This window comes from Gracilinanus agilis, chromosome 1, assembly GCF_016433145.1.
Source record: "Gracilinanus agilis isolate LMUSP501 chromosome 1, AgileGrace, whole genome shotgun sequence".
NCBI classification, from domain to species: Eukaryota; Metazoa; Chordata; class Mammalia; order Didelphimorphia; family Didelphidae; genus Gracilinanus; species Gracilinanus agilis.
In genome coordinates this window covers 286,628,302-286,650,442 of record NC_058130.1, presented here as the reverse complement: position 1 = coordinate 286,650,442, position 22,141 = coordinate 286,628,302, and the positions used below count along the sequence as shown (strand labels likewise).

The 22,141-nt window shown below is 35.4% G+C and overlaps 1 protein-coding gene across 1 annotated transcript in view; it reads right to left on the bottom strand.

Moving 5' to 3' along the window:
* TRIM36 (tripartite motif containing 36) overlaps positions 1–8,125 on the bottom strand; it is a 52,327-nt gene extending 44,202 nt beyond the window's left edge. Inside the window, exons 1-2 of the mRNA XM_044680109.1 lie at positions 8,099–8,125; positions 4,786–5,023 (exon numbers count right to left, since the gene is read on the bottom strand). Coding sequence (XP_044536044.1) covers positions 4,786–5,023; positions 8,099–8,125 — 265 coding nt within the window. The remainder of the gene's footprint in view (positions 1–4,785; positions 5,024–8,098) is intronic.
* Positions 8,126–22,141: the final 14,016 nt, after the last annotated feature.

The window sequence follows — 22,141 nt, the reverse complement described above, 5'->3', positions numbered from 1 at the left end:
GGTTCAGTTTTATGTGTACCCCTTCTTCCACTACTACATGGGCTGCCACTAGAGGTCCAGACATATTTTTGTATGGATTGGATTCCCTTGCTCAGAGAAATGTAGTATGTATTTCGACTACAATTTTAATCATGCTATTTATTATCCCCCCAAAATCATTATAAGTCCCTCTCTAATACCACAAACCTCCCTCTGTGCAATATTTCTATTGAGAGACCTACCTATAAACTTTGCTTTATCCAATAAGAGAAACACTGAAAAGGTTTTCTGTAAACTAAATTGTGCATGCTGAATATAAGATGTGAGGGAATTCATACATGCACCTATTTTCTTAAATAGTAATAAAACTGAAGAAAAGAAGCAGATGGAAAGGGATGAAATATTATTGTGTATCTATACTAGGAAAAAATGATTTAAAACATATGCCTTACGGATAATGGATTAATAAGCATTATGTTTTACTGATCACTCCCCTACTACTAGTGGCCCCTTCAAACACCCCTTTTATTTATTTTATACATATTCTATACATTTTGACTCCCTTGACAAAATTTAAGTTTGTTGAGGATAAATAGTATTTCCTTTTTTTCCCATCTTTGTATTATTTCCAGCATCTGGCACTATTCCCAGCAAATAGCAAGTGTTTGATAAATTCTTGTTGAATGATTAATGCAGATCTAAAACTATGAAATGGGGGCGGCTGGGTGGCTCTGTGGATTGAGAGCCAGGCCTAGAGATGGGAGGTACTAGGTTCAAATCTGGCCTCAGACATTTCCTAGCTGTGTGATCCTGGGCAAGTCACTTAACCCCCATTGCCTATCCCTTACCACTCTTCTGCCTTGGAGCCCAAGATGGAAGGTAAGGGTTTTTTTTTAATTAAAATTAAAATTAAATAAAATAAAATAAAACTATGAAATAAAACAATCAAAGAGATAGAGACTGAACTTAAATTGTCACAAGGAACTCCTAACAAGGAAACTACCTCTACCAATCTAGGTCAGCACCTTCTTGGCAACTTATAGTTTGAGAGAGTTGTTTAAAATAGTGATTGGTTAAATGGCTTGCCCAAAGTCACACAATCAGTTTGGCTATTTGCCAGTTTGGCAGAGGCACGACTTAAACCCAGATTTTCCTTGTTCCAACACCAGTTCTTCTAGCCACTATACCAGAGAAATACTAATACCTCAGTCATATGCTTCTTTTTTGCTTGGTATACACACACACACAAATATTGTAAGCAAAATGGCAGTAAGAATATCTATTTCTAAGTACTCAGCTTAAGCACTTTAGAAATAACAACTACAACTCAGGATTATTTACTCATTTAAATAAGGCCCCTAAAACCTAGCTAAAACTTAAAAAATTCATTTTTAGTTCAGTCTACAATAGTAATGTTTTTAAAAGCTGTTCTATAATTTATTTTTGTAATTCAAGCTAATTTTCCCTCAACTAATCCAAACCAGTGAAATGAATATCTATGTCTATAATTTTCCAGTATAAATCTCTGAAGTTTTCAAATAGTTGTCCCACAGGAAAAAAGCTTAGGACACATAAAAGATGCCTAAATATTAGAGAAAGAAAAAATTAATTAGTATTCCATAAAGATCTATTCAAAATTCATGGCACATTATATCTACCTAGTAAGTCATCATGAGAAAAATTAGACTTTGAAAATTAAATTCTTAATATTTTTGCTTTTGCCTTCCACTCCATCATCTGAAGACCATAGTTCTACAACTAGTTCTTCTAAGCTGTAGGGGTCTGAAATTATAACCTGTTTAGATTTGTTTCATCATTTGTAAAATGAAGGAGTAAAAAATCAGTTTATTTCCTAAAATATATTCCAAAGAATGTCAATATGCCACATGATGTGAAATGAGGTTTTATAAGAAAAAAGTAAATGCTTTTCCTTTTTAATATATTAAATATCTGTAAAATAGTTATATAATTACAATATTCATAATTTCCTCTAGTAAGTTCTAAAATATCCCAGGATAGAGGCTGTTTAGAGATATCTACTATTCATATCTACTTCCATGTCCCCTTGATATGTATGAATTACATAAATATATTTTAGCTCCAAACATGTTCTATAAACAAATCAATTTAGAAATATCAGACTAGATAATCTTCAATGTTATGATTCTATAAGCTATTTACTCTAAATTCTATTTAAGCTCTAAGATTTTATAAGCGTAATCATAATACTAATGCTTAGGCTACATTATAGTGAGCACCTTAACAGACCTTCTAATATCTACTGTGACAAGCTGCCAATTTTACACAAATGTTCATGACTGGCACACCAACTGACAACTATACCACCTGAAACTATATAAATATAAATATATAAATATATATAGCACAAGCTATTTCTTAAATAAATTTGATGTTCTATATCTATATTTGTTGAAATATAACTTTGCAAATGTTATATGCTCTATTTTCCAAATATTTTTCCCTTGCCAACAGAAATGGCACCATTCATTAAAGGCAAAGTTAACTTTGGTACTTACAATAATTCTCTATGCATAGTAGATATATTCATTCATTCAATTAAACATTTATTAAATGTCTAACATACATAAGGAAACATGCTAGGCACTTTTTTGGCCTAAAAGAATTTATTTTATTTATGTCACTATTTATGTCACTAAGTGATTAAAATTTTCATATTTTACTCCACAATTATATATGCTTTATTCCAGCAGCTTTCAGGTTCTGAAAAAATAGCATAGCTATTAAGATAGATATAATTAAGTTATTTCACATTAATCACAAATGAAAGCTGACAAACTTAAAACTGAAGAGTTAAGTAAAATATGTTGAGGAGAGGTCTACATAAAATAAGATGGTTCAACTTCCATAGTTACAGAAAAGCAGGGGCCTATAACCAGTTTATCAAGATGTACCAGTAGATCACTAAGTCATGCCTGATAGATCTCCATACTGGTTGGTGCTACACCTGCCCTTCTCTACTTTTTCTAAGAATTTCCAGCAGAAACAGAACACAATAGAAAACAATACTACTCAATAATATTGGGTCAGCAAAGTCTTTCTTACTGCCCACTTAAGAATTCAATAAAAAGTAGCTTCTCCTCAAAAGAAGGTTGGTGGGGACAGCAAGGTGGCTCAATGGATTGAGAGTCAGGCCTCTAGGCAGGAGGTCCTAGGTTCAAAATTGATTCTAAGAAAGAAGGTAAGGGTTTAAAAAAAAGAAGAAAAAAGGTTGGTAATGAAGTGAAGATAACACTAAAAATATTTGCATGTTTATTGTACTAGCCTATATTTTAACATACACTTGATATAATAATTTTAAATATAAAATGTTGATACATTTTCATGAATAATATCTAATTCATGTAATATTTCTGTGAGGTTTTCTTTGATTTGCATGTTGGAGGTAAGATTATTTTATCTTATATAATAGTAATAATGATAACATATATATAGCACCTACTATGTGTTAGCACACTTTACTAATATTATCTCATTTGGCAACTATAGGAGGTAGTCCTTACACTTATCCCCATTTTACAGTTGAACTGACTGAGGCAAGCAGAGGTTCAATTATCTGCCCAAGGTCACACAGCTAGTAAATATCTGAGGCTGGATTTAAATTGGACCTGATGCCAGGTCCAATACTCATACCACTATATCACCTAGCAGCCCATGATATCTTGTATTACTCTGGTGTACTTATCTTCCTTTTATGCATTATATTTACCTGTATACATCTTAACTCCCTATTAGGTCATAAACACTCTGAAGGCAATAACTGTTTCTTAGTAATTACCACTGTGCATTGTACACACTTATTGTTTGGTGAATAAAAAAATATGCAGAATGTATTCAGTAAGTTATTTGGAATCCAAACATTTAACAAATTTTAAAATACCCTTCATTTTCTTTTATAATAGTTTTAAATCACACTTATAAGCTACTCTTGGTTACTGGGTAGGTGAAGAATGTTGTTAGTTATACAGGTATCAAAATTTATGGCAGTTTTCAAATTACTGTTCTTGAAAAAATAAAACAAGGCAGCATAGAACAATGGCAAATGGAGGTGATCCTTCTCTGCTCAAGTCCCATCTCTGTCACAAAGTCTATGTGACTTTGGACAAGTCACTTAAGTATTTAGAGCTCTAAGCAACTTTAAAACTATATATATAAGCTGCAGATCTGTCACCAACCAATCTATATTAGGAGAGTTTACTGATGCAGGTATTCCCTAAACCAATGATATCACAGGTCAAGTCCCTAAACTTACACAAATATATAAAAAGAGATCAAGTTAGTACAGAGGAAGTGATCAGTGGATATTGATACTAAAGATTTACAGCCTTCAAACAGCCTTTAAAACTAGCAATAATCTAATTATGTAGTTGATTCTATGTATTCTTCAGCATTTATTTACAGATGGAAAAAAATTATGACTTTGTCTTATAGAAGCTGCTATTTGTATTCTTCACTTTCAAATATATTACAAAATATCAAATCTCATAAATATATTTGACCCTAATTTTAGAAGCCGACTCTCCCAAAGATCTTATAATTGAGTACTTTGCAAAAAATGGTACACAATACAAGTTAAATGAATGGACAGCATTCTGATAAACTATCATTTCATCAAATCTAAATTTACATTCTAAAGGAAAAAAAAAACCTTGATAACTATGTTATTCATTTGCCTACAAGTCAAATACAATGAAATGCAAATTTCCTATTAGTTACCTTTCAACATGTCAGAACAGAAACTAAATGTCCAGATATTCTGGCACATACCTGCTCTGTTAATTCTGTCAATTTTATCCATACTAGGAGACTGGACCCGAAGCCGAGGGCTACTTTGACAGGAGCTCTCTGATGCCACATCATTAAATGAATCATCAAATGTCAGTAAAAGAATTTCTTTAACACATTTATGACAGATACTGTGCTGACAGGGAAGGATCAACGGATGGGTAAATAGCTCCTTGCATGCTGGGCAGATGAGCTCTCGTTCAATATTCTTAATGGTTGCCTTAAATGAAGGAAGAGAAAGAAGTCAGAGACAAAAAGGCACTTAGCTGTAGGTTGATGTTTATATATAACACATTTTACATATATACATGTATGTTTATATATGTATGCATACATACATGCAAGTATGTTGCACGTATATTTCAGGTATTTCCAGAAAAAATACATAGGAACATAATTTTAAAAAAGCAAACCTGAATCTTCCTATCAATAAACTATTTATCCACAAAACTAATGGCAGTGGGCATACAATATGGTAAATGAAACACAAGCAGGTAATGTTAAAGGATATTTTAAAAAACGGTTAAATTAATCAGCAACATTACCAGGAAATTGGGTGGAGTAGATTACAGCACAACCTAAATTCCAATAAATTATCAATAAACTATAAAGCTGATGCTGATTTGCATGGGGAAATCTGGTAAATTAATTTTTGCAAAATACTTGAGACACTGTTTTTCTTAACACTACATTCAACATCTCTATAATTGCCAAATGACTACTGTGATAAATTTCTGGATCCATTAGAATATCTTTTCTTTAAATCTATTTATATGAATGGTTTCTGTAATTACTTATCTTTGAGACCTAGAACTGTGTCCATTGTTTTATATATGTTGTATATTCCTAGGTTAAATACAAAATACTATATTTCTGAATATTCTATAAAAAATAAAAAAGCAACAAAAATTACAAAGGCTTATAAATATGATGGTCACATTTTCATTAGGAACAATTAGTAACATTTTACAACTTTATTAGTACTATAAAAATTTTGGTGATCTTATACAAGTATTCTGTCTTTTATGTCTCATCTGTATACAGAATGAAGAACTTGTATATCAAACACTTATTCTATACTCTAATGCTTTCTTTTTTATTGTTAACTAGTTTGGGATTGGTTAAGTCATATAACTAACCTTTCTGGGCCAATTTTCTCACTTGTAAAATGAGGTTGAACTAAACACTAAAGTCATTTTTGGTCATTCTGTGGTGCAACAGTCCTACAAAATCAATCACACTCAAATATTAGCATTCTTAACCTTCTCGGGGTTTATTTTTAAGCATCACCTCCAAAATGTTAATGCATATATTTATTTTCAAGAAAACAGCATGCTTCCCTTCTATAAGCTGACAAAGGATTATAATTAATAATTTACTAACTAAAGAGTAACAGTCACTTGGATCCTGATTTTCAACAAATATTTTCAATGTGTTCTATTTTTATATCATCTGGATGTTAAATAAAATCCATCTCCACTGAATAAGGAGGAATAATTAGACCTCAGAAAGGATTCAAAGAATCCTTTGATTTCCTCAAATACACTTTGAAATGCTGTTTATGCTTAAAACCTCAAATATATATCATTGTATTATATTATCATACATATACAAATATATTTCAACTCACTTCATCTTTTCTAATGGAATGAATTCTTTAGCATGATGGTCAGAAGATACTACATTTAAAGCAGGAAGGGTACTTAAAGTCCATTTAGTCCAAGAAGAGCCTAACTATGGGTGGAAGGCTAAATCCAGCCACTGTCTTTTTCTCTGAGGCCTGCAAGCTAAGAACAGTTTTTAATTTAAAATTTAAAAAAAAAAAACACTTTAATTTAAAAAAGCAAAAACCACTCTTAGTCTGTGTGCCAAAGAGGTTAAGTAGCATTCCAAACAGCAAAACAATCTTATCCAAGGGGGAAAAGTCTTGTCCTAATTACAGATCCTCATAACAAATTAATGTTATAACCTAAGGGACAAGAAATGTGGTGTACTTACTACCTTAATTGGTTAATTTCCTGTTTGACTTATTTGACATCCCAGAATAGGCAGGTAGGTGGTACAGTGAATAGAGCCCCAGGCTGGAACAAATCATCTAACCCATTTGTCTCCGTTTCCTTATCTGTTGTTGTTGACAGACAAGTTCTACTTGAGTCAACCCCCAAGCCTCCCATTTTGGAGTTTTCTTGGCAAAAATACTGGAATGATTTGCCATTTTTCTCCAACTCATTTTACAGATTAGGTGACTTGTCCAGGGTCACACAGCTGGTGTCTGAGAGTCATATCTGAATTTGAGTCCAGGCCCTGCACTCTATCCACTGCTCCACCTAGCAGCCTATTTCCCCTCTGTAAAATGAGAATAATAGCACCTACCTCTGAGAGGGCTGTCGTGAGGGTACAGTTCCTGGCACATAGTAGGAGCTTTATAAATGTTAGCTATTATCATTATTATTTATAAATGCCAGTACTCCTGCCAAAACTATTCCAGTAATAAAAAAAAAAACCTTCCCCCCTCAACCAGGAAAGCACACTGGCTCCTCTGCCCGCTAAATCTGGCTCTAGCCAAACATTTGGATGGGATGGGTGGAGGTAAATTCTAGTAGGAATTTGAGCAGAATGAGTCTGCAAGAAGTGTTCAATAAAACACACCCAAAGCAACTATTAAACACAGACAAGCAACAGAGTTCACAAACATACAGCAGGTGCGATCTGACAACATCCGCATTTCCTGAAATTAACTTCACCCGATTCAGAGTGCTCACAAAAAGTCAAACAAAACAAAACCATCACTGATTTTTATTAATTTATTTATTTAAAGGTGCCCAGGTTCTGAAGACGATCCCCAATCCTCTCCATCGAAAAACAAGGGAGCCAGACCAGAGCTGCTGGGAGCCTCGAGGCGGCCCCACCCTCCCCACCCCCGGGGCTCTTTCCCCTTTCGCTGGCTACGTCCGTACCTTCATCCCCTCAGGCTCTTGGAAGAGGGAACCTCGGGCTCAGACAGTCGGAGGAGGTCGGGCCGCCGTCCGCCCCCGCCCCCGCCCCCGGCAGTGGTGTAGCGAGCGAACGAGGCCCGCCCCAAGTAGAACAGAAGAGGGGAACCCTCCAAGGGGACCGGAGGGGCCACAGGAGAAAAGAAGAGGACTCCCGGACTCCCAAGGACTAGCCAACCGTCCCCACAGAGGCCACCCCACCCGAAGAAGTGTGAGGTGGGACCGCTTCTCCCTGCCATTCTGTGGACGGCCATGGTTTCCACCGAAAGCGGCTGCAGCTGCTCCTCAAAGAGCGTACTCACCAGCGACTCAACACAATCTCCCTCCATCGCCGACCCTCAGCCGGGTGTCATGAAGGGAGGTCGCGCCGGGCTATAGGAGCGGTGCCAGACGGGGAAAAGGTTCGCGCGTGGAGTTCGAAGCCCGGAGCGCGAGGCCAGACGCGTGGATCGAGAAGAAGAGCCAGACCGGGGCTGGGCAAGGGGGAAGAGGGCGAAGCCCGATAACCGAGCTGGTAGTCGGTCAGTCAAAGGTGTAGGGAGGCGGGGACCGGCTGGGGAGTGGGTGAGTCCAGAATGACGCAGGGAGGGGCAGGGAAGGGGGGAGTGGTTTGACGGGAGGTGAAAAAGGGCCCCGGGGAAGAAAGGGAAGTGGAGCTGCCTCGGGAGCACAGAACTCGAAGCTAAGCTCCGTGAGTCTGGCTCCCAGCTAGAGCCCCAGCTCCGGGCAATGACTGCAGCTTGTTGCTAACTGCTTCTCCTGCCGCCGAGGCGGGCGGGGGCGAGGGAGAAGGAGCCTGGGATGGCCGACCGGGGGAGGGGTTAGAAGAGGGGGTGGGGCAAGCTCTCCAGTCGCTAGGGCAACGACATCCCACCGCATAATGAGAGTAGGGCTGCCCAGAGCCTTATTAAGTCCTAGACGGGGACTGCCCTCTCTGCCCGGGGAACTGGGGGAAGGAGGATGAGAGGGAAGTCTAATTTAGTTTCTCCCTCCTCCTTAAGTGTATTTATTATACGACCGTTACCCCTTCTCAGTTCCAAGGCAAAAGAAGGAAGTAAGGAGGGAATAGCAACAGATGAAAAGCTTCGGGAATTCCCTCTCTTCTACGCCCTTTGTGTTGGGAATGGGGATGCTCTCTGGAGCTTGGAGCTGTCCTTCAGGACTAATACAAGGAGTCTCTATTAGTCTCTATTACATCCACAAAGACCTCTCCTGCCCCCACTTTATTCCGACCAAGGCCCCATGGGCCCCCAAAACTAGTAGAAAGCTCAAACTAGAGAATCCAGCACTATCATCTTTGACCTTTTCCTCACCTCACAGACCTCATTTTCTATTATATCTTTTCTCTTTAACCTGGTCTTTAGGTTCGACCAGTCTCCCAACGACTTTTTCCAAAGTTCTAAATTGAGTAGAGGAGCCTACTTTTCATTCCTGGTCAAAGTACGGGGGAGAGGGCTTATTTTTCATTGGTCTTTCTGGTGGTCTTAATTTCCCATTTTAATTTTTTTTTGAAATGGTAAAGATGTGGTCAATCATTGAATGCTTCTTGATCCTTACTAATTGAGGACTCAAAGATTTTCTATAGAGGGGAAAGTAGGAATATAGATGAAGTTATTGGTATACTTTGAGTTGCCTTTTTCAGTGTTAATTAAGGTCTATGATTCCCCCCCATGCCTTTGATTTCACCCCTTTCTTCAAGATAAATATGGTGTCTTCCAAGGAGAAAAGTTTGTTATAATGATTTCTTTTTTACATTTTTCTTTGCTGTCCTCCCCTGGAATGACTTTACTTGATTGGATAAGTTTGTTGAAGTTTTATTAAAATATTTTAATTATATAAATATATAATTATATAAAAATATATAAAATATTATTAAAATATATTAAAACATTAAAATATACTTAGTAACCATCACCATCACCAGGTGCATTAAACAAATGCATTAAAATTTATATGCAAAAACACAAACTCCACATTGCTTACAATTTGTTTAAAAAAGTAAATTATATATATGTGTGTGTGTTAATATAAACATCTGTTTTTGAGCTTGCTTTGGATTTATTTTACTTTGATACTTTTTTCTCTTGATTTTATGGCTGATCTTTTTAAAATGTATTCTTATTCTCTTCTTGTCATCTCCATATATTTCTCTTATTTTCTTTATATTTCCAATATTTTTCATTTCTAATGATAATCATAACATGATATGTTCCATTACATTCAAATATCACAATCTATTCAGCCATTTCTCCCATTCATTGCATTTGTATTATTTCCAGATATTTTGCCATTACAGAAAGCTTCCATGAATATTTTCATATATACACAGCTTTTACTCTCTCAGTAATGATGCCTTTAGGGCCTAACATTAGTCAGTGAGCTTGGTTCAGTGAACAAAAATAGCTTTGTAGTTCTTAATGTACATTTCCATCTTGTTTTCTAAAAAAAAGTCAACTGATTTAGCAATGTAATATTAGGCCTGTTTCTCCATTTTCCTATCAGCACTTAATTAGTAACTTTTTTTAGGTTTTCAGTTAACATTACCAAGACCATATTTTGCTAGATCCGGCCTTAGGCAGGAAAAACACAATCTATTGCCAGGACCAAACTATTTCCAAAACAAATCTTTCCAGCTTGGTCATTCTTAGAATTTTTGTTTTAGTGCCACAACCCCTCAAGGATGTAGGATTACTTCTTTAGCATGATGAGTGTTGAAATAAGACATTTGCAGAATATTTATGCTTTTCAAACCATTGTTGTCCTTCCAGAAAATATGTTTGGAGTATGTTTATGCTCAGATGTATATCTGCTAATAACCTCATGCAGGTGTGTGATGGCTTTCCAGATATCTATCTTATTTAACTTATCTAATGTTCTATTCATCTCCTTATCTTATTTCTTATTTAATTTTTAGTTAGACTTGTCTAGTTCTGAGAAGGGAAAATTAAAGTCTACTGCCATTATTATTTTGTGATTGATTTCCATTTGTATATCATTAAGTTTTTCCTTTAAAAATATGGGTCTTATAAAACTTATATAGGTCAAACATTGATAATGTTTAACCATGGTATGTTCCCCCCTCAAGCATAATATAGTTACCCTGTGCAATCCTTTCAGTTTTATCCATTTTAACCCCAAGTCTGTCAGAGATGATGACTACTACCCATGCCTTCTCTGGATCACCTGATACATAGTATATTCTGCTCCACTTCCTCACCTTCACTCCATGTGTATCTCTCATTTTCAGTGTGTATCTTGAAGACAACATATTGTTAATTACTGGTTTTTGAATCTTCCTGCTATCCATTTTCTTCCCTTAAGTGAATTCATCCCATTATACTCAATGTCATTGTTACTAGTTTAAAATTTCCACCTATGTACTGTCCCTCCTCACTGTTTCTTTCTTTCTTCCTTTCATTCTGTTGTATCCCTCCTCAGATGTCCAATTTCCTTTGATGAATACCTCTCCTATTTTGACCTCCTTTTTGGAGATCATTCTTTTTGGGTGCAATATTTTATATATCTCTAGTAAAAGAATCTTTAAATTTATAGGCTCCATATGTAGAATGATTCACTGGGGAAACCTTTCATGTTAATCTCTTAGAACACTTGAATGAGATTTAATATGCTGGTCTCCCAAAGAATCAAAGGGGGGATTATGGAAAGGGAATTTACCCTTTCCCTGTTGAACTACATGTACCTAGTGTGAGTTTTAACTAGGCCTAGAAGTGAGAACTGTGTGAGGGAAATCATTGGATGAATTTAGTCACATGGATAAAAGTGGCAGCAGAGTCAAGAGGTTGTGAGTCCTGGGGAGGCAGGGTGATCTTCCCTACAATACCCCCTGGAGAGCCCCCCTGGGCAGCACAGGGAAAATAGAACCCCAAGGTTGGCTCCTGAGATGTGATGTGTGGGAATTAGTGGGTGGATAAGTTTGTTAAACTGAGGCAAGAGTGAATTTCGCTCTCTTCACTTCTGTGTTTGGTGCTGACTAGACTTACCTGTGAGAGTGTCTATGGGTCCCTTAATGGTGGCTATAGAATACCAAGCTAAATGGAACAATAAGGAAAGTATCTTTTATGTCTCCTATTTTTCCATCTTTTTTCCCTACTATTTTTGATTTAATAAAATTATTAATTTATGGCCAGTCTCTTAATTTTAATTCTTACAGAAGGTTTGTCTTAGATATAGCTATAGCAAGGAAAAAATACTCAGTGAGAACTCCATGTTGATTCAGCTGAGTACAACTAGAAACCATGGCAACAGCTTGAACCTTTAGGTTCCTTGAGCCAATAAAATCTGAAAAAGAATTTCAGTATTTTTTAAGGAAACCTAGCTCATTGTATTGTTCCCACCACTACTGGTCAGACTTGTACTTGAAAAAAATCACTTTGGCATCTGTGAGGAAGGTGAATTTGAGCAGAATGACACTCAAAGCAAGGAGACCAAAATTGTTATTGCAATAGTCCAGGTCAGAGGTAATGAGGGACAGCCCTAGGACAGAGGGTTTGTGAGTGGAGAGAAGAGGTATAAATGTGAGTATATTATTAGTCTCTAGATATAGTTGGAAGCATGTTCCTTTGCAGTTATAAATTTGTATGATGCAAACACACTGTTATTCACATCATAAGAAAGATCATCAAAACTACAAGTCAGATATCATGAAATTTATTGCTGGCAATTAAAATTTAAGGAATTTTTCAAGAGTTCATTATAGCAAGTAGGCCAATTTGGAGGGAATGGAGGGCACATATAAGGAACTAATGTATAATAATTCTGGAAAAGTAGGCTAGATCCAGACAGTAGAAAGGCTTTAAATGCAAAAGAAAGGGATGACATGGTCAGACTTTAAAAATGTGATTTTGGAAGCTGTGTGAAGTATTAGTTGCAGAGGAGAAAGGTGAGGAAAAGAGATCAATTAAGAGGCTATTAATAGGGGCAGCTGGGTAGCTCAGTAGACAGAGGGCCAGGCCTAGAGACCCGAGGTCCTGGTCTTAGACACTTCCTAGCTCCATGACCCTGGGCAAGTCACTTAATCCCAATTGCCTAGCCTTTGAACCAATACTTACTATTGATTCTAAGAAGGTAAGGGTTTAAAAAAAAGTATTATAATAATCTGTGGGCCTTTTAACTGTATGATTGAAGATAAAGATATTGTAGAGGTAAAATCTTGATAACTGATTAGATGTGAGCATTCAAACAGAGTGATAAGTCAATCAAGTCTCTTAGTTAGATAAATATTATATATTCACTTCACCAACTGATTCATATGTGTATTTTATCTCCCAAACTGCTTATTAATTGGGGCTATTACTGTGTACTATGCCAGTTATGTGGAAAGTATTCGAGAAGTTGGTTTTTTTTTTTTTATTGCTCATTGCACTAATTGACAAGACAATGAAAAAGCACTGGTTCTAGATTCAGAAACCCTGAGTTCAAATCCCACGTTTGACATTTTTTACCTGTGTGACCTTGGACCTTGATTAGCTCATTAGTAAAATAAAGGGTTTGACCAGATCAGCTCTAGTTCTATGAACCTCTGATTCCTAAATAATGATATGGTCTGGGGCCCTACCTATGGAAATAAAGAAGTTGTGGAAATTAGGGACAGTTGGGAAGAAAAAGCAGTATAAGTGGTCTCAAGTAAAAAACAGAAGATCTTTTAAATACCATGAACAGTAGCAAGAACAAAAATTCTTTAAGATTTCATAACTGAGAAACTGGAAATTTCTCAGAAGGCTTTGAATGCAATTATGATCTGCACTACTAGAAGTATCAACACCTATGAGATCACAGATCTATTTCAAGTGTATTTGACTCCAGTACTATCTGTGCTTATTTTAATATATTTTTTAGTTCATGTAAACAGATACTTTCTTTTTCATTTATTTACCTTTAGCTTTGTTTTCTAGTTCTCACACCCTTTACCAGATTTTTTTAATTGAAGTTATAGACAGTGGGAAACCATTTAATCTAAAATATTAATATAAAATACAAACAGAATTTCCCTATTTGCAATATACATGATATGTTAAGGGCAATACCTGTCATGTAAGCTAAACTAATTTTTCTTTAAATGTACTGAAACTGGCCTTAAGATTTAATTGGTTCAAGATTCTTAGACTTGGCCTGTTGCCTTGGCTTCATGGTGGCCTACATACAAAAAAGTGGCAGACATGAATAGCCAACAAATATTTAGGGTTTCAACATCTAACTAAATCAATTACGTATCATTGAATTACCTTTCTTGCTATGGCTAAGTACATTTCCTTTTGTTAAATGTCATATGTTCTAAAAGTGACTCATTTGATCCCAGGCTCAAACCTGAACTAGAGAAGAAACTGAGTCAGTCCTGGATGACCATGCAAGAATTTTAAAAAGAGCTAAATCTACCTTATTTAGGTTGGCTAACTGGTGTGGGAATTTAATGTTCTACTTATTGCTTGCTTGTTTTTTCCCCAAGATTATACCCCTGAAACAGGTGCAATAAGGCACTGTGTTGTATTGAAAAGAACTGGACTGATGACCTCGGTTCTTTAATCCTAGAGCTTCCAATAATAAAACAGTGAATAACAACTATTATCAGCAACACAAGGATCCAAGACAACTCCAAGAGACTCATGATGAAAAATGCTGTTCATCATCATACAAGTAGCTGATAGAGTATGAATGCAGATTGAAGCATACCATTTTTCACTTTATTTCCTTCATGAGTTTTTTCTTGTCTGATAAGTATCTTCTTCCACAATATGACAAATATGGAAATAATGATTACATGATAGCACATGTATAACCCATATTAGATTATTTGCTATCTCGGGGTCAGAAGAAGAGAGAGAAGGGAGAATTTATATCGAAAAATGTTAGAAAGAAAATGGTAACAATTGTTTCCACATGTAATTAAGGGAAAATAAAATATTACTAAAGAAAAAATTTTAGCAAGTTTATATATCCATACCTGCCAAGATAAATACAACAATTATATGAACATAATTACAAACCATTTCTATACAAATAAAGTCAGGTTGGAGAATCTGGAGAAATATTAACTGATCATTGGCGGGTCATACCAGTATAATAAAAATGACAATTCTACCTAAATTAATCTTATTCGGGGCCATCCCAATTAAGCTACCAAAAATATAATTTATTGAGCTAGAAAAAAGCAACAAATTTTATTTGAAAGAAAAACAAGTCAAAAATATCAGTCTAAAGGAAGGAGGTCTAGTAGTACCAGATCTTAAACTGGCAGTAATTATCAAAATTATCTGATAATGGAGATAGCTAGATGCCTCAGTAGATTGATATCCAGACTCAGTGATGGGAGGACCTAAGTTCAGATCTGGCCTCAGACACTTCCTAGCTCTGTGACCCTAAGCAAGTCACTTAACCCCAATTGTCCAGCCCTTTCTGCTCTTCCATCCAAGAGTTTTGTTTTTAAATTATCTTTTATTGGCTAAGAAATAGGTGGATAGGTGAAATAGAGTAGATAAACAATACACAATAGTAAATGACTATAGTAAATTCTTGTTTGATAAATGCAAAGATCTAAGCTTTGGGGATAGGAACTCCCTATTTGGTAAAAATTGCTGGGAAAAATGGAAAGCAGTCTGACAGAAATGATGTACAGAGCAATAGCTCACTATTTACAAGGTAAGATCAAAATATATGAACTCAACATTAAGGGAAATATAAGTAAATTAGAAGTTTATGGAACATACTAGCCTATCAGTTATATAGTTAAGAGAAGATTTTATGAATAAATCAGAGAGAGAAAGCATTGTGAGATATAAAATGGGTAATTTTGATTTTGGAAATTAAAATAAAACTAAGATTAGAAGGAAAGCAGGAAATGGGGTGAGGGAATTTTATAGCCAATTTCTTGGATAAAGGCCACATATCTCAAATACATAAAGAACTGAGTCAAATTTATAAGATTAAGTCATTCTTCAGGTGACAAATACTATCCAATATAAACATGCAGTTTTTAGAAGAAAAAAATCAAAGTTTATATATAGTCATATGAAAAAAGTTCTCTAAATTATTGGAGAAATGCAAATTGCATTTCTGGGTTTGTACCCCAAAGAGATCATAGATAAACAGACTTGTAACAAAAATATTTATAGCCGTGCTTTTTGTGGTGGCAAAAAACTGGAAAAAGAGGGTATGCCTTTCAATTGGGGAATGGTTGAACAAATTGTGGTATATACTGGTGATGGAATACTATTGTGCTCAAAGGAAACTGGAGGAATTCCGTGAGAACTGGAAAGACCTCTGGGAATTGATGCAGAGTGAAAGGAGCAGAGGCAGAAGAACATTGTACACAGAGACTGATACACTGTGGTAAAATTGAATGTAATGGACTTCTGTACTAGCAGCAGTGCAATGACCCAGGACAATTCTGAAGGATTTATGGAAAAGAATGCTACCCACATTTAGAGGAAGAACTTCAGGAGTGAAAACACAGAAAAAAAACAACTATTTGAACACATGGGTTGATGCAGATATGATTGGGGATGTAGACTCGAAACAACCATGCCAATTCAACTATCAATAATATGTAAACAAATCTTGATTGATCACACATGTTAAAACCAGTGGAAATGTATGTAGGATGTGGGGGGGTGAAGGAGGGGTGAAGGGGAAAGTAAGAACATGAATCATGTAACCATGGAAAATTTTTCTAAAAATATAAAATATTCAAATCTAAAAAAAAAGAAATGCAAATTGAAAACTCTTAATTACCATCTCATGCCTACTCAACTGGCTAAAATGATAATGGGGAAAGGATTAATGTTAGAAGAGATGTGGGAAAATGAGGACTCATAGACAGTTGGTGAAATTATGAACTCATCCAACCATTTTGGAGAGCAATATTATGTCCAAAGAATTATAAAACTGTTTACACCCTTTGACCCATTAATACCACTATTTAGATCTGTTTCCCAAGGTTATCAGGAGAAAAGGAAACCCATGTTTTAAAAGATTTTTAGCATCTATCTGTGATAGCAAAGAACTAGAAAGTGACAGGATGCCCATCAATTGGGGAAATCACTGTATAAGTCACAACTTACACATACAACAGTATGATGGGATGCTACTATGTGGTAAGAAAATGACAAGCAGCAGGTTGGTTTTCTTTTCTTTTTTTTATTTAAGTATTTTTCTATGATCACATGATTCATGTTCTTTCCTTCCCCTTTTCCCTATCCCCTCCCAGAGCCAATTTTTGTATTTTTGTAAATATTCACCTTTCACCTAGATTGCCATATTTATTGCCATATAATTGGACAAAATAGCTCTTAATTATCTTAATTTCCTCTTCATTGGAGGCGAGATTGCCCTTTTCACTTTTTATTTCATTTTTGATACTGTTAATTTGATTCTATTCTTTTATATTAGACATACCAGTACTTTATTTTATTTTTTCAAAGTACCAACTCCTAGTCTTATTCATTAGTTCAATAGTTCTTTTACTTTCAATTTTATTAATTTCTCCTTTAATTTTTGTCTAGGGATTTTTAATTTGTTCTATTTCTTAATTTTTTAAGTTGCAAGGCCAATTCATTGATTTCCTCCCTCTCTACTTTGTTGATATAGGCACTCAAGGATATAAATTTTCCCTTGAGTACTGATTTGGCTGTATCCCATAGATTTTGAAATGTTATCTCCTCAATGCCATTCTCTTCAATGAAATCAGTAATTGTTTCTATGATTTGTTTTTTGATCTGCCAGTTTTGAAGAATTAGATTACTTAGTTTCCAATTAATTTTAAATTTGCCTCTCCATGAACCCTTATTAATTATAATTTTATCACATTATGATATCAAAACCCATTCCTATATCCCAGCACCCTCTCTCTATTTCCTGTGATGTGGAGATACCAGCTCCAAGCCAAGGAAATCATGTAGGGCCTTCACAGCCAGTTTGGACATAGCCCTTTAGGAGCAAAAGCCTCCCAGAGGCTGAAATCCAGAAACACAAGTGCTGAAGAGCTCTGAAGAAAAGGAGCTCTGAACTACCAATGTCAAAGCAGGGAACTGGAGAACAGGAATGGGAGGACAGCATTTAAGGACAGCATGTGAATGAGGGGCTCACTCCACCAAGTCTGAGGGAAAGAGGAGAACATCCAGCTAGAGCTAGTTCTAACCACCCAAAAGTCACTTGGAGCAGAGATCTAGGCTGGTGAATTGGCCCATTGTGGGAGGTGGCTGACACTTTTGAGAACTAGCCCCTAAAGAAACCACAGAGGGGAGAAAATCAGAAAGTGAGTGATAAGAGAAATATGGGGATGGGTTAATGAAAATACCAAAGATTTCAAGAAGAAAATTCAAAGACCTTGAAAATAAAAAGACCAATCAACAGGAAAAACAACAAAGGAAAAATGACCTCCAGAATAAATATTATAAAATAAAGTAAAATGATTCAACACTTGATGAGTGAGAAGTCCCTTTGGAATTTGAGAATATGGAAACAAAATATAAAAGAGAGAAGAGAATTATGAAAGCAGACTCTATGTCCTATATAGCAAAACTATGAACAGAATAGAAAAACTTGAATCTGCAGTGGCAAGACTCACCAGAGAAACAAAAGAGAAAACAGTAGATTGGGAATGCAACTATATAGAAGTAAAGGACAATCTAGAAGAAAAATAATATTAAAAGAAGATATGCTCACTATGCAAGCAAAACATACAGACCTCAAAGAAAGAATGCATAAAGACAATGTAAGGATAAGTCTTACCAGAAGAATACAGACAAAAAAAAATCTTAATGTTATAATGAAAGAAATGCCCCAAACCTCTGAAGATAGAAAATGAAATTTCAACTGAAAGAATTGACAGATTGCCTCCAAAAAAATACTCACAGCTTTAAACTCTTAAGATATGGTGGTTAAATTTAGCAATTCAGTTCAGAAAAAAGTTCTGAACACCATTAGGAGAAAGGCCTCCAAATATAAAGGAAAGGACATTAGAAAAAACTAAAACTTTCCATATCCCCTAGAAAAAGAAGAAATGAATGGAATAATGTTGTGAAGAGCAATGGAGTTCAGGATGTAGCTCAGGGTGACCTATTCTGCAAACCAGAGCTTAACTGTATAGGAAAAAAGATGGATGTTCAATTGTAAAGAGTTTGAAACATTTTTAGAAAGAAAATCAGAAGTGAAGAGATTGTTTACTTCTCAAACAGCCAAAGAACAGAAATGCATGAAGAATTAATAAATGCAGCAGACAAAGACAACAACAACAAAATGACAACTAAAAGTCTAATAAATGTATAGAAGGAGATAGAAAATGAGATGAAAACAGAACTCTGATAGAGGTAACAATGAAGAAGTGGACAGGGTACATTATAGACTGAATCTGGTGACACCCTGCCTATAGGTGAATTTTTCTTTTGTGAGGCTACATTACAATACCAGAAAGGAACATGAAGAGAAAAGAAGAGCAGAAGGATATGGAGAAGTGAGTGATGTACCAGAGTCAAATGAAATGAAGGGAAGTTGATTTCTGTGATCTGAAAAAAAAAAAGAAGAGTGGGAGAGGAGAAGGAGGAATATATTGAAATAGAGGAAAAGGAAGGAGGCCTTCTTTGGATGTGGGATCAAGTTCCACTGATGAATACTCCTGAAGGTGAAGGAAGATAAGGACCTTAGATCGGATGAGGCCTAGGAGATTTGGGGTCTGAAAAACTACTTGTCCTGAGAAGAAAGGGGCAAATGGCATATGGAAGAGTAGGAAAACATGGACACAAGAAAGATATTTCCAGGTAAAATAGGTAACTGCCTTCACAGTATAACACAAAAACACACAACCAGTACACACTCACATACCCACAAGTAATAGGATGCACAGGATAACTGAGAACCTACACAAGGGATGTGGGAGTTGAGTAAAACCACATTGGTTGGTGAATGACAGTTGGCAGTTTACTGGTCACCAGGCTAGCCAGGGAAACTCAGGTTTTAGAAGATATCTAACAGTGGGCTCTTTTCTTGGGGTAGAGGAAGGTACAGGAAGTAAAGTAAAACTGATTATTAAGAGCATAAGGGTTAGGTATAGAGGGAATGGACAAACTAAAACTACTTATCTAATGGGTAAGTTCAAGGACTAGGAGGTGGGACAAAACTACACTATCTCTAAATTCAGGCTGATAGGTTCAGCCTGTAAGGTTAGGAGGGAATGTGAATCTCACTGCAGAAGTCCTCTTCTGTTCCAGCAATGTTCACAGCCACAGGAGTCACAGCACATAAATCCACAAAAGGGGTAAAGTCAAGAAGCTGAACTGGTTTGATATGTCTACCAATCAAACTAGATTCACTGCTCCCAGGGTAACTGCCATCAGTTGAATCCAGAGAATCTGTCAGAAAAAAATCTCTTTCCCTACACCATTCCATGCTTGGAACACTCCAAACACTCCAACACTTGCCTGTCAGCCATCCAGTTAACTTATTTCTATTGCTAAACTTTCCCTAACTCTCTTATAACACAGATAAGTATAAAAAAAAAGGTAAAAAAGGAAGTCTCAGTGGTGAGGGTAGGACCCTATCATAGACCTCTGAAACATATGATAATTGGCATTATTCCGAGAGTGAGGCAGAATGGAAAAGGGGAATCAATGAGATAAGCTCTACAAGTCAGTATCATAAACTAGCTAGAGGAAAAAATCTAGAATGGATACCTTGGAAATTAATTGTATGAAGAATACAGAGGGAAAAAAAGAGATACCAGATGATTACAGGAGTCAAGAATCAGAGAATAAGGGAATAGAGTAAATAAAAAGAAAACAAGATAATGAAAAGAATAAGAAATATTTTTGGAAAGAAGTGCAAAAAATGAAATTAAGAAAAATTAACTAACTGAAGAGGAAGAAAAGAGGGAATCTTTAATTAACTAAGAGGAAAAAAGAGGGAGAAGAAATATATAACCAGATAAATATATCTTAGAAGGCTAGAGGTGAAAAGAAGGGGTTAGGAGTGAGGGAAAGAGAGCTAGTGGGAACAAGGCACCTTAAAAAAATATTAAAGTGTCTGAAGGAATATAGTACTGTATTTAAAGAAGAGACACAAAAGTATAACATGAAAAGGTTTTAGAGTTGTATGAAATATAAGACCAAGTCTTTTAACTTTAAATGTAAATGGATTAAAAAATCCAACAAAACAAAGAAGAGTATCAGAGAAGAAAGCAAAACTCTACAACTGTTGCTTAAAAGAAATGCATTTTCAAAACAAAGATATACACAAAATATAACTAAAGGATAAGGGGAAATTTACTATGCACCAAGTAAATAAAACAGAAGTTATGCTACCTAACAAAGCAAATAAACATAAAAAAGGAATAACAAAACTATGTTATTGTGAAAGTAACCATATAAAAATCAATAATAAATTTATATATTCCAAATACCTTGGTATACAAATTCATAAAGGAAATATCTGAGCTTCAATAAGCCATAGATAGTAAAAGTATTATTATAAATAAAAATTGATCCAGAGACTTATTACCAGATTTATAAGCATTTATTTGTAAAGAAAGTGAGATTGAGAGAGAAAGACAGCAAAATCTTTCTAGATCTGATTCTCCATTTTGCTGGGTTGCCAGAGATGAAGAGCTAAGATAAGCTGATGCCTAAACAGGTAAGAGAGAGAGAGAGAGAGAGAGAGAGAGAGAGAGAGAGAGAGAGAGAGAGAGAGAGAGAGAAACAGACCCTCAAGAACAAAGACCAGTATAAAAAACAGAGTGAGCAGGATCTAAGCTCCCTAAATAATTACTTCACACATAATTATAACAGGAAGCATATACTCCAATTTTAAAAATTACCAGAATTCTTTTATGAGATAAATATAGTCCTAAGGCCTAAACCAGGGAAAGATAAAATACTGGAAGAAAATTATAGACCATCATCACTAATGAACACTGATTCAAAATTTTTAAGCAAATTCCTAATAAAACAGTGAGGGATTTATACCAGGAATATAAGGATGTTTCAACATTTGGAAAATAATTAACCTGTTTATACTAAAAACCAAAATATATAAAACCACATCTTAATAAATGCAGAAAAACCTTTTGCAAAGTATAACACTCTTTTACACTAAAAATCCTACAAAAGTACAAACATAAAGGGAGCTTTTTAATAACTTAAAAAGCATCTATCTAAAACCAAAAGCAAGTATTATACAAAATGGGGATACACTAGAACATTTTCCAGTAAATAGAGTGAAGCAATGATGCCTGATATGCTATTATTTAATACAGTTCTGGAAATGCTAGAAATAAGAACAAGAGAGGATAAATAAATTAAAGGAATAAGGATATGTAAAGAGAACATAAAACTATCCCTGTT